At 39.9% G+C, this 13,710-nt stretch overlaps 1 protein-coding gene across 1 annotated transcript in view; it reads left to right on the top strand.

Moving 5' to 3' along the window:
• Positions 1-523: 523 nt before the first annotated feature.
• Nna1 (Nna1 carboxypeptidase) overlaps positions 524-13,710 on the top strand; it is a 121,025-nt gene continuing 107,838 nt past the window's right edge. The window contains exon 1 of the mRNA XM_065221436.1: positions 524-885. Within this exon, the coding sequence (XP_065077508.1) occupies positions 801-885 (85 nt within the window). The 5' untranslated portion in view covers positions 524-800. The remainder of the gene's footprint in view (positions 886-13,710) is intronic.

The raw sequence follows: 13,710 nt of genomic DNA on the forward strand, positions 1-13,710 counted from the left end.
AAGGGGAATACCCCTCACCATCCCTCTCCAACGGGGGAGTTTGGTAAAGAGAGATGATCAAACCGATTTGTACCTTCCTAAAAAGTTGTCCTTGCTCGCTTTCTACTCTCTATATACAATTTTCACACTGCCGTACTCTAGCGGAACTATCAACTCGATACTTCCATCTCCTCATCTATCGTATAAAAATTACCACTTTAGTGTGTTATTTGAAATTAGCATCTTCAACTATGTAATTTTTTAGACTAAAATGAAGTAGGCTTCAAGCATTTAACCTGCAACAGATTATTTTCAAAATATTGCCCCACTTTCCCCTAGGTACCTACCAGGCAGGGAACGAAACAAATTGCGAAACCCATCGTTCTGCTAATACACAACAGACACTAACATAATAGAACAGCAGCGATAAATATGGTTCCGCTCTCTCTCACTCTTTCTCCGGTTCTTGTTGTTGTTGTTGTTGTTGTTGTTGGATGGGTTCTGGTTCTTGATGGAAACCGATGGTGGCGAGTACAAAACAGCACCCGATGGGCTCGGGTGGTAATCCTCGATCAAACATGACTCGGGCCGGAGGGCGAAATTGATTCGCGCGCGCGTTTTCGATTTTTCCACTGAAAAATTTCCCAACTTTCGGTTCCGGGAAAATTACACCAAAAAGTTACATTGGAGTTTCAGTACATAATTGAACGTGATTCGAGCCATTCTCGTGTGATTTCGTGTGGGAAGATGTGCAATGTAGTGACGATGCGTGAGTGACGTTGTGTGTGGTTTGTGAAACGGTCGTCGGGACAGCTGGAAGCATGAGCTGGGGAATGACGGCCGGAGATCGAGTGAGATGCCTTCAGACGCAGCTGTTTCCGGTGTGTGCCACACTTGCTGCCAAAGGTAAGAATATACGGTGCTTGATTAGAAGCTGCGGCTGGTCGGCCAAAATCGCCAATCAATTATCGCCACCTTCGTCGGTGGTCGTAGTCAACGGCGGTGGAATTAATATTTAATCAATAAATTGATTGTTATTATCAGCAAAATCAGCGGAGGCCAGGTGGGGGTGGGGGTGTGAGGTCAAATGCCAATGAATCGTAATGGGAGCCCCTTATGAATGTTTGGCAAACTTTGTTTGAATGTGGAAGGGAAAAGGCAACTCTGCAAAATTGAAACGAAAAGAAAATACGGACCGCTTTACTGTGTGAGGTGGATTCAGAGTTATCAGATGGGGTCACCAGAAGAGAAGAGGGCGAACTGATGACGGAAGGAAGGTTAGGAGAGCACCCACCCCAATGAATTAATGCACAACCATGCGACTGGGAAACATTCCGTTCGTTGACAGCATGGTTTCGGAAAGGCATGTCAATTCAAGGCGCTAGCCTCTTGCTACTGAGATACTGACTGCAGCGACTGAAGGTGCATGGTTTGGCAACTAGGGGTGTTCGTGAATTTACCTATTCTCTAAACTTTGCGCTAAGTATAATAAGCGGCAAAGTGCTTATGATATTCAAACGTGAGTTACCTCGGTGATGTTTCACAAGATAGAAGCAAACAAACTATGATGTAACGAGTAAAGACCAAGGATATGTTTATGACACTTGTCCGAACTTGTGGCATAATAAGAGAAAATACGGACGAAATATAGAGAAAGGACCCTCATGTCCAGCAGGCGCTATTGAATCCACCAGACAAGGACAATCGAGAGTAAAACTCACATGAAGAGCAATTATTATCGAACAGATGAGGGACGACTCCCTTGAGATGGGTTGTCTTTCGTTGAATTGAAATAAGTTTGGGACGTGTTTTAATTAAAAAAAAAACTTGCATGAGTGGTGGAGGTGAGTCACAGTTTTTATCTTATTTCATAAGCAAGTTAGTATTGGTGAGTGTATTAATCAGTTTGTTTATTGTCTCTTCGGGACCCAAAGTGAATATGAAATCGACATCTGTTTCAATCTTTTAAATTTGTCGAACCTCTTAACGGAATCCCTTTGCTTTGAGTGTGTTGGTTTATTTCCTTTAAATTCCGTTACAATTGATTATCTTTTGACAGATACTAAAGTGGTGTTGAGTACTTGGCACTGATGAAGTCTGCAAGTAGTAGACGAAATTCGCGACATCTGTTTGTCAAAATAGTGTATATCGTATTCAGCACCGTACTCAGTAGGTGGCGATCCAAAAAATTCCTGACAGGCGGAAAAATTTCTCTAATGTTGCTTGAACATCTACAAAGCTCCTAAATCTTTACTTCTTGAACATTTTCATCAACATCCATGATTTTTTTTAATACTTTATTTAGGAGATTGTAAGCCACGGGCTAAATACTCTTTCGTTAATAACTCGGCTACAAAAATATTCCCTGCAATGCTTATCGCTGTATATGCTAGATAATACCGCAATAAACAATTTGAGCTGATTAAAAGCTGAATAAGCAACTTTTTAGCTGAAGAAGCATATTTTTGCCTGAGTAAGCTCTTATTCGGCTTCCAATGTTTGTTGGGACCTTTGTTGAGGAGCAATACAAAAAGTCAATCACAACCGTGCGTTCAACATCAAATTCCACAACCGAATGCTGCATGGGACTGTGGAACGTGTTGTACAGTCACCGTCTGGATGATTGAAGTGTTTAGCACGATTCCAACACTACAACAGTCGGAGAGAAGATCAAGTAAAATTAATTGCATATGCACTTTTGTGATAGGTCAATAACCGAGAAGGCATAGATTTAGGTTTCATTTTTTAATTATTGGAATACTTTAGATACCAAAGGGCCAGCTCGATGAGCAGACGGTCACCGGACCAGTTTTGATTTTGGAATAGATGTAGTTAGTTGTAATAAATGTTCGATGTTTAGGGTAGTGTAGTGGCGCCCAATCTAATTTCAACCAAGAAACAAATCCTGGAAAGAAGAACCAGTTCCGAGGTAAAACATTTTGAATATTTGCGCCGTTACTATAACTGCACCAAGAGGATCGAAGAGAGTTGCGATCATGGATAATAACTTCCGTTTCGACAGCTTCTCATTCTCACTGATCTGTGGGGTTTTGAACTGGAATTTGAAGACGTCGCTTGTTGGCAGCCACAATAGACCCAAAGTTTTCACAGCTGGATCTGGATCGAGTTGAATTTCCTCTTTCGATAGCGCTAAATTGTACGCAGTACAACAGCTGCGTTAGAGGCCCATTTCCTCAAACGAAATCCTCCGCTCTCCATCATCTGATCGAGTTGAATTCGAAGCTGCCTTGCGGTTTCTTCATCATCCTCACCCGTCAAAACGTCATCCATGTACACGTCCTGCATGGCTGCCCTTGCTGCCATGGGGAAGCGCATTTTTCATCCATCGCCAGCTGTTTAAGGGTTCGCGTTGCTAAATACGGTGCTGGCTTCGTACCGTAAGTAACCATACAGAGCTCGTAGGTTTCGGCTCTGCCATTGAAATCCTTGCGCCATAGTATGCATTGAAGTACCACAGCCAACCAGTCTACTTAAATTTGACGGAACATCTTTTCCGCATCAGCTACCATCAGAATTTGCTTATTATATAGCACGTAGGTCATCCTGGATTACTGGCCCTGCCAGCAGCGCATCGTTGAGCGAAACTCCTGTAGTGGTCTTACAAGACGCATCGAACACCACTCTGACCTTGGTGGTTGTGCTACTCTCCTTAACTACGGGATGGTGAGGTAGATAGCACCGGATTACATCTCCTTCTGCAGCAGCGTTCACTTTGCGCATGTGTCCTAACTCCAAATATTCCTCCATAAATTTGTCCTTGGTTCCCGAAGCAATCGTCGTTCTATCTCTTGAAGACGGCGGAATGCGATATCCCTTGATTCGCCCATCCTAGCTTGCACGGTTTCGTCCTTCTGAAGTGAGACTGTATATCGACCATCTGTACCACGTCGTACCGTACGACTGTAGTGCTCCTCACACTTTACCTCCGTTGGCGAATAATTGTTGGGAGGCTCAATTTCTTCGCAAGCCTAAAATCGAGTTAATATTTCCTCCAGAACCTTGGTTTTGGGTTATCAGTATTCACCAAACCAGATACCATCCAGCCGAATACCGATTCCGTTAGTGTGGGAAATCCATTTCCCAACTCAATTTCGGTGCCTGTATTGAAGAAGACGAAGAAATACTCGATTCCGAATACCATATCCAATTTAATAAAAAAAAAACATTGTGGCGAAAATAGCCCGAATTGTACTTACATGACCGTGGTTATCTAAAGAGAAAATCGCTCTTCATCGATCAAAGCAGATACACAAGAAACAATTGTGGCTTTATGAGGGTTCTGTAGACAACGACATATATAACACGGACTTTATCCTGGATGAGCTTCTGTGGGAACTCGACAACGTAGGGACGTAGTGTATCCACAGATCCGACGTCTGCCTGCATCCGTCAAAATCGCGCTGTTGCAGCTTCTAAACGGAGTCTGACGTAGTGATGTTTATCCTATCAGCTGGCGAACCGGAACAACAGTACCGATTCCGAAGCCAAACTGTTCTGAATCTGGACCTGTTGCTTTCCGGCCTATTCCTTTGACCAACTGTATCGCGAAGTTGTTGCAATGTAACGTGAACCGCAGATTGACGACTGAGAAGTCGAATGGACGACTGGACAAGAGGCAGCATGAATTTATGTAGAGCTGGGAGAGGCGACGACAGGTCTTTGCGGGTGAACGTGGAAGAACATTTATCGGGTTACGATATTTTGCTGGTGGTATCGAGGAATAAGGAGCGTCCGCTGTATCAAGATCTACACAGACTGCAGTGAAAGCTGTCGACAAGTGAGAGAAACGCGTCGGCTTCAGAATTTCCGCGTCAAAATCAAGCATTTTCTACGGCAGTCCCAACGCCCGTCGAGAACCCAGCAGCGACCGCGCAGCTGTACCGAGGACTGAAAGTTGTTGGCGTCAACCTTGACCGGTCGCTGCCCTTCAAACCACGTGCGACTCTAGGCTGTGGATCTTGAAGATGATCGGGGCTAAACTTCCACGAGGTCAACGCGATTCTCTGTTGTGTATCGGATCGGAAATCGTCACGTCGCGACTTATCTACGTTATCGGACTCATCAGTACAGTGAAGGATTCGGTGGTGCAGACTCTTGCACCCATCTACAACCGGATGGTCCGTTTCGCCTCAGGGGCGTACGTCACCAGTCCGATTCCAGCGATCATGGCTGAAGCAGGCACTTTTCCGATACATTCGATCAAATGGTTTTGCAAGCTATAATTCGTGTTGCAATTCGTTTGATGGAGAAGGATTCCAGGAATATCGATCTTCCTGTTGTGGAGTGAGCGACCGATCGCCTGGCGGCGGTTGATTTGCAGCTTCCATACATCGCTGTACGGACACGTCACGCCAACCGAGAGTGGTATAAACCCAAGCCGCATATTGTTTGGGCAGATGAAAGTTGGGGATTCTCCGAATACAGTGCGTCCCACCGTGCTGGTGTTGCTGGCAAACCGTCACAGTGTAGCGTGTTTTCGGCTCAGGCCTTTGCAATCAAGTCGGCCGTCATCGCAGCGAGAGCATCAAACGAACGTGTTGTCATTCTGTCTGATTCGGCCAGCTGTCCTTCGACCATAGGAAATCGAGCGCTTATTACTTGGACGGCCACCTTTGTTGGATCCCTGGTCATGCCGGTACCAAGGAATGATGCCATCAAGAATATGAACCAAGTCACGTTGGGCACAATTGACAGATTTCAAGCTGAAGGAGGTCAAAAGGGAAACGAAGAAGTGGATCGATCAGTACTGTTCTGCCGATAAACGCGTACTCAATCGTCTGCGAATCAGCCATACTAGGCTTACGCAAGAGTTTCTGCTGAAGAAAACATCACCACTAACATGTGAATGCTGTGGGACCGTTGTTGGCGTTCGGCACATTATTCTGCACTGCAGAAAATTTGAAGCGACCAGGACGAAATACGGAATCGATTCCACAAGCCTTTATACGGCGTTACGCAACGACGAGGATACTGAGAAGCAGTTGCTGAAGTTCCTGGATGAAATCGACGTTTATCGGAAACTGCAGGATGTAGGAAGAAAACGGAACGGCTGCTGAAATAATCGATCAAGACACGGATGCAGATAAAGAAAAAGCAAGTGATATAGAAGAAGAAACTAAGTCTGTAATTACTAATTGACTAATTATCGTCCAACGATGCAATTTCATCGAGGTGAAATTCTAAACCCATATCCGGAGAGCGAATCTCCATGTACCATTCCTGCGCCTAACCGGATGATTTCAGCTACTGCATGTGAGGCATGTTCAAGTTCATGCAGGCATTCGTGTTTTCGACTAAATTGACGAGTCATCTAGAGGAAAGTCCCAACGATGACAATGTTTTTGAAGAACTGGACAACTTTCACGATTTGACGACCTCTCGACAGCAGGAAGGAGAGGTAATTAATTTAAATAGTTTTAGTTTGCCGCCTAGTACTGAAGCACAAAATTTGGAATTGCATCGTAATGATGAAAGTAAGGAGTTGGTCATTTACTGTCAGAATTTTAATAGAATGAGAAGCGCCACCAAAGTGAATGAGATTTACAAGAAAGTTAATGCTTGCACTTTTCCTGTGATTTTAGGAACAGAAACAAGTTGGGATTCTAGTATTAATAACGAAGAAGTTTTTGGCGATCGTTTTAATGTTTATAGAGATGATCGCGATAAATTATTATCCAACAAAAAATGCGGTGGAGGTGTGTTAATAGCAGTTAGCGTGGAGTATGAATCTGAGCAAATTTCATCTTGCAAGAACAAGGAGTTTGACCATGTATGGGTCAAATTAATTATTGGTGATCGTGTTCATATTTTCGCGGTTGTGTATTTTCCACCAGAACATGCTAAAAAAGAAGCATTTGAAAAATTTTTTGGTCTTGCTAGCAGTATTATGTCGGAATTCGAGGCTGAAGCAAACGTTCACATATACGGAGATTTTAATCAACGGGCAGCTAATTTTATTGTAGATGACGAAAATGAATCCATTTTGATTCCGATTATGGGGGAAAATGAAACACTTCATACTTTGTTTGAAAAATGCGCAGAAATTGGATTGAATCAAGTAAATCATATAAAAAATCAAAATAACTGCTATTTAGATTTGCTATTTACTACCATGACTGACGATTTTTGCGTATCAGAGTCACCTTCTCCTCTTTGGAAAAATGAAGTGTTCCACACTGCTATTGAATATTCCATAATGATTCTTGAAAAAACCGCAATGGTGGATAATAATTTGTCAGACTCCTATTTCGATTTCAGTAAGGCAGACTATGGAGCTATCAAAAATAAATTGAACAGTATAGATTGGCAACTTGTAATCCGTAGTCATGATACAGAACATGCAGTTGATGTATTCTATCAGATTATTTATTCTATTCTAGAACAGACAGTGCCCATGAAGCAAAAGAAAAAGCCAATGCAAAAACACCAATATGGTACAATAGACAGATAATAAATCTTAGAAACAGAAAGCAGAAAGCTCATAAAGCGTACAAGAGAAACAAAAATGATGAAAATTTTACCAGTCCGCATCGTGCTCTCTTGCCGTGCGGATCTATTTGCTTTTTGCTGAAGGAAGTGTTACTACTACCTAAAGCTACAACAAATTTAAACAGCACTTTTCAGTGCTCAACCTGTAAAAATTTTCTACCTTGTTCCAACTCTTATTCCTCTTCGATCCTTGTTTGGACCCTACCCGAGGTAATCCTTCTTGGATATCGATTTGGAAAATTCCTCTTCGATCCTTCAGATTCTTATAGTAATCTGCTTGGAAGTCGAATTGGATAAAAATTTACTGCCGCCATGGCGCCTAAACGCAAAAGAAAGGGGCAAACTCTTGACCCCCCTTCTGATGAAATTAATTTGAGTAATCAATTTGATTTGCTCACGGATGATGAGAATGATCCATCATCCAAGAAAAATTCTAGTAAACTTTCCCGGCTTAATGCCAAGAAGGAAAAGATTCCCCCTATTGTGATAACCACTACCGATTTCCATGCTCTTCGCATGGAACTTTTGAATTTCGTGAAAGTTAAGTTTTCACTACAAATTGGACGTCGGGGTGAATGCCGTGTATTGGCTGAAACCTTGGACGGATTTAAATGTCTTCTCAAGTATCTTACTGAGAAGAAGCACAAATTTTTTACTTACGACACCAAAACTGAACGTGTGTTCAAGGTTGTCATGAAAGGACTGCCCAGTGGTGAATCCCTGGATCAGATCAAAGATGAACTGGCAAAATTACTTGGAGTTGTGCCACTCCAAGTAATCAAAATGAAAATTAAATCCCGTCCTGGCGATTCGCACAACGGGATTTCTAATGATTTTTATTTAGTTCACTTCAAGTCTAGTGAACTAAACAACCTTAAGGCCTTAGAAAAAGCTAGCCTTATGCTCCATGTCCGAGTGAAGTGGGAACACTTCAGGAAGACTGGAGGAAATTTCCAAAACCTCACCCAGTGCCGTAAGTGCCAGGGATGGGGTCACGGAACTAAAAATTGCTACATGCCAGCTAAATGCATGAATTGTGGTGATTCCTCTCACGCAAAGGACGACTGTCCTGTGAAGGAAGATCCTAAGAAATTTAAATGTTCAAATTGTGGTGAAAACCACAAATCCAATTTTTGGGAATGTAAGACTCGCAAAGCGATCCTACAATCTCGCTCTAACCGTCAGGTAGGAAACGCTCCACGTTTCCGACCAGGTAAAAATTCCTCTGCTGTTAACAACGGTCAGCGAGGAACAAATTCTACATTCGTACCCGTAGGTACAAATATCTCCCCTGCTTCAAATGTTTCATCTGTACCTACTCCCCTCGCTGCTAACAATGTTCAGCGAGTTAATGGAGCTACCTATGCAGCTATTGCAGCGGGTAGAAATCAAAATACTAACCAACGTTCTAACGGAAATTTTGACAATTTTGACTTAGGAAGCATTACTGCCCCCAAAATGGAATTTTTACAGAATTCATTAATTGACATGATTTCTGATATGCTTAAATCTAACTCCATGTTTGATGCTATTCAAACTGGAGTAAAATTTGCAAATAATATTGTCATGACTTTAAAATTCAGTAATGGATTTTAAAGCATTAAATATTGTAAATTGGAATGCTCGATCTCTTAAAGATAATGAAGACGAGCTATTTAACTTTTTAAGAGTTCATAACGTGCATATTGCCGTTATAACTGAAACGTTCCTTAAACCTGCCCATAAGGTTAAGAAGGACGCAAACTACTTGATTTATAGAAATGATCGTCTTGATGGACCCTGTGGTGGCGTTGCCATCATTATTCATAGACGAATCAAACATAAAATTCTTTCTTCATTTGAAACCAAAGTTTTTGAAACTTTGGGAGTTTCTGTTGAAACAAAATTTGGACAACTTACGTTTATAGCTGCCTATTTGCCATTCCAATGCGTAGGCCAGCAAAAGAATTTTCTCAAGGGTGACCTCCAGAAACTTACCCGTCATAGGTCTAAATTCTTCATTATTGGTGATTTTAATGCAAAACACCGCTCATGGAATAATGCTCAAAGCAATTCCAATGGTAATATTCTGTTTGATGATTGTTCTGCAGGTTATTACACTATTCAATATCCAAACAGCCCAACATGCTTTTCTTCTATAAGAAATCCCTCCACTATTGATTTGGTCTTAACTGATTCATGTCAACTTTGTAGCCAATTGGTTACCCATGCTGACTTCGGTTCTGATCACCTTCCAGTAACTTTTGAAATATCCCAAGAAATAATTTGTAATCCCAACAGCTCTACTTTCAATTACCATAGAGCTGATTGGGAGCAATATCGAACATTTATGGAATATAACTTCGATCCAAACATTCCTTTGCAAACCAAAGATGAAATTAATTATGCTCTCGAATCTCTGACTACTTCTATAGTTGAAGCAAGAGCTGCCTCAGTACCAAAATGCGAGGTTAAATTCGATTCAATTATAATAGACGATGATCTTCAGCTCTTGATCCGTCTTAAAAATGTCCGTAGGAGACAATATCAAAGAACACGCGATCCTGCCATGAAAGTTATCTGGCGGGATTTGCAAAAACAAATTAAAAAGCGATTCTCTGCCCTGAGGAACAAAACTTTTGAAAATAATATTTCTAAATTAGACCCGAGTTCCAAACCCTTTTGGAAACTCACAAAAATTTTGAAAAAACCTCAAAAGCCTATTCCAGCGCTTAAAGAAGGTGGTAAAATTTTGATCACAAATTTGGAAAAAGCTCAGAAACTTGCTAAGCAATTCGAGAGTTCCCATAATTTCAGTTTGGGTCTTACTAGTCCTATTGAGAATCAGGTTGCTCGGGATTTTCTGAATATTTTCTCTCGGGAAAATATTTTTGATGATTCCTGGGGGACTGATTTGGACGAAGTAAGGTCTATAACTAAAAAATTTCAAAATATGAAAGCTCCAGGTGATGATGGAATTTTCTATATCCTCATCAAAAAACTCCCAGAGAGTACCTTGTCTTTCTTGGTAAAATTATTTAACAGATGTTTCCATTTGGCATACTTTCCTGATAAATGGAAAAATGCAAAAGTTGTTCCAATTTTGAAGCCGGATAAAAATCCAGCTGAAGCTTCTAGCTACCGCCCAATAAGTTTGCTTTCTTCAATAAGTAAACTTTTTGAAAAGATAATTTTGAATAGAATGATGCTTCACATCAATACGAACTCAATTTTTGCAGATGAGCAGTTTGGATTTCGCCATGGGCATTCAACTACTCATCAACTCTTAAGAGTTACCAATTTAATTCGTTCAAACAAATCTGAAGGCCACTCAACTGGAGTTGCTCTTCTAGACATAGAAAAAGCATTCGACAGTGTTTGGCATGAAGGTTTGATTGCTAAATTGAAAAAGTTTAATTTTCCACTTTATATTATGAAATTAGTTCAAAATTATTTAACTGACAGAACTCTTCAAGTAAATTATCAAAATTCCAAATCTAATCGACTACCTGTTAGGGCAGGAGTTCCTCAGGGTAGCATTCTTGGGCCTATATTGTATAACATTTTCACTTCGGACCTCCCTGATTTGCCTCAGGGTTGCCACAAATCTTTGTTCGCTGATGACACAGGCATTTCCGCTAAAGGAAGAAGTCTTCGTGTTATTTGCAGCAGACTGCAGAAAAGTTTAGATATTTTCTCTTCTTATTTACAAAAATGGAAGATTTCTCCCAACGCTTCCAAAACTCAACTTATAATATTTCCACATAAGCCTAGAGCTTCGTTTTTGAAACCTAGTAATAGTCACATAGTCACTATGAACGGAGTTCCAATTTCCTGGTCAAACCAAGTGAAATATCTTGGATTAATACTTGACAAAAAATTAACTTTTAAAGATCACATTGAGGGCATTCAAGCCAAATGTAACAAATATATAAAATGTTTGTATCCTCTTATAAACAGGAAATCCAAACTTTGCCTGACGAATAAACTTCTAATATTTAAACAAGTTTTTAGACCGGCCATGCTTTACGCTGTGCCAATATGGTCTAGTTGCTGCACTACCAGGAAAAAAGCACTTCAAAGGATTCAGAACAAAATTCTGAAAATGATTTTGAAGTTGCCTCCCTGGTACAGTACTACCGAAGTACATAGAATTTCGAATGTTGAGACTTTAGCACAAATTTCCAACAAAATAATTAATAATTTCAGGCAAAAATCGTTGCAATCCTCAATTGCAACGATTAATTCCCTTTATACTTAGATAAGATTTAGTTTTAGTTTTTAGTTTTAAGATATCAATTGTTATACTGACATGCAGGTTAAAAAACCTGTTTAAAATACTGAATTGCCAAGACATGAACAATGTAAAAACACTTAGATATATATCATAACAATTAAGGCTGGTACGTTACTGCAGTAACTGGAGCACCTAGGTTAAAATGAAATGTAATTTATTTTGAATTTGGAACAAATAAAGAGTTAAAAAAAAAAAAAAAAAAAAAAAAAAAAAATGAAAATTTTACCTATTATCTTACTATTTGTGACCAACTTAATTTAGAAATTGAAAATGCATATGAAGAGCACAATAGAAAGATTGAAACTAACATTAAGTCAGACCCAAAATCCTTTTTTAACTATGTTAAAGAAAGGCAAAAATCCAAGAGCTTTCCATCCAAAATGCAATTAGACAGTAAGTTGGGCAATACTCCTAGTCAGATTAGTAACTTATTTGCTGACTTCTTTCAGGACGTTTATACAATTCATGATGAGAATGAGCGAGATTATCAATATTTTTCGTATCTCCCCGAGCCAATGAAGAACATCGCAGTGGATAATTTAACTCTCAAGGAAATTATACGTGGTCTTGAAACCTTGGATGCTTCAAAAGGTGCTGGACCGGATGGTTTACCACCTATTTTTTTAAAGTCACTTTCGAAGGAGCTAGCAAAACCTTTGTTCTGGCTGTTTAATTTATCCTTGGAGTCGAGTGTACTTCCTCCGATTTGGAAGGAATCATTTTTAATTCCAATTTTTAAAAGTGGTAAAAAGTCTGATGTAAAAAATTACCGTGGAGTTGCTATATTATCAAGCATTCCTAAATTATTCGAATCCATCATTAATGACAATGTATTCTTACAGATTAGGTCGGTAATTACTAGCAAACAGCACGGATTTGTTAAAGGACGATCTACAACTACCAACTTGATTCATTTTGTGTCATACTGTTTAAACTCAATGGATAAAGGAAATTATGTAGAAACGCTATATACTGATTTCAGTAAAGCATTTGACAGAGTTGATATACCACTCTTGCTTTTTAAGCTATCCAAATTAGGCTTCAGTCCTAGGCTACTGAAATGGATCGAGTCGTACTTATCAAGGCGGACGCAAAAGGTAAGATTTGAAGGAAATCTGTCCACCATAGTTAATGTAACATCTGGTGTGCCACAAGGTTCACATCTTGGTCCATTACTGTTTATTTTATTTGTCAACGATATAGAACATATTTTTAAATTTCTTCATGTTTCTATATATGCTGATGACATGAAACTTTTCATGGAGATATCTAAAGCACCTGATCTTCAAATATTTCAACAAGAAATTGACGTTTTTTACACATGGTGTAAGAAAAATTTGTTAGAACTAAATATTAATAAATGCAATTCTATATCGTTCACAAGAAAGCAAGCTGTAATACACGACACAATTACTCTTGGCCAGAAAACAATCCAAAGATCCTATCAAGTCAGAGACTTAGGTGTTATCCTCGACTCCAAGTTAACTTTTGCTGATCACTACAATAACATTATCTACAAAGCAAGCAACATGCTCGGGTTCATTAAAAGATTTAGTTTGCACTTCAATGATCCCTACACAATCAAAACACTTTACGTAGCATATGTGAGGCCTCTTCTCGAATATTGTAGCATAGTTTGGGCTCCATATCATGATACACATGTAAACCGCATTGAATCAGTTCAAAAGCAGTTCTTGTTGTTCGCTCTAAGAAAGTTGGGTTGGACGAGTTTTCCACTTCCATCTTATGAATCGCGTTGTATGCTAATTAATTTAGATGAGCTCAAAAAGCGAAGAGAGTTCGCAATGATTGCTTTTATAAACGATGTGATTTCGCAAAGAGTTAACAGTCCAGAGATTTTGGAAAATATCAATTTTTATGCTCCCACTCGCTCACTGCGGAATAGAAATTTGTTTAGCATCAACAATCAAAGAACAGACTATGCC

The sequence above is a fragment of the Ochlerotatus camptorhynchus genome, unplaced genomic scaffold (genome assembly GCF_037179485.1).
Source record: "Ochlerotatus camptorhynchus isolate MF236.1 unplaced genomic scaffold, CSIRO-AGI_Acam_v1.1 ptg000142l, whole genome shotgun sequence".
Classification (NCBI taxonomy): Eukaryota; Metazoa; Arthropoda; class Insecta; order Diptera; family Culicidae; genus Ochlerotatus; species Ochlerotatus camptorhynchus.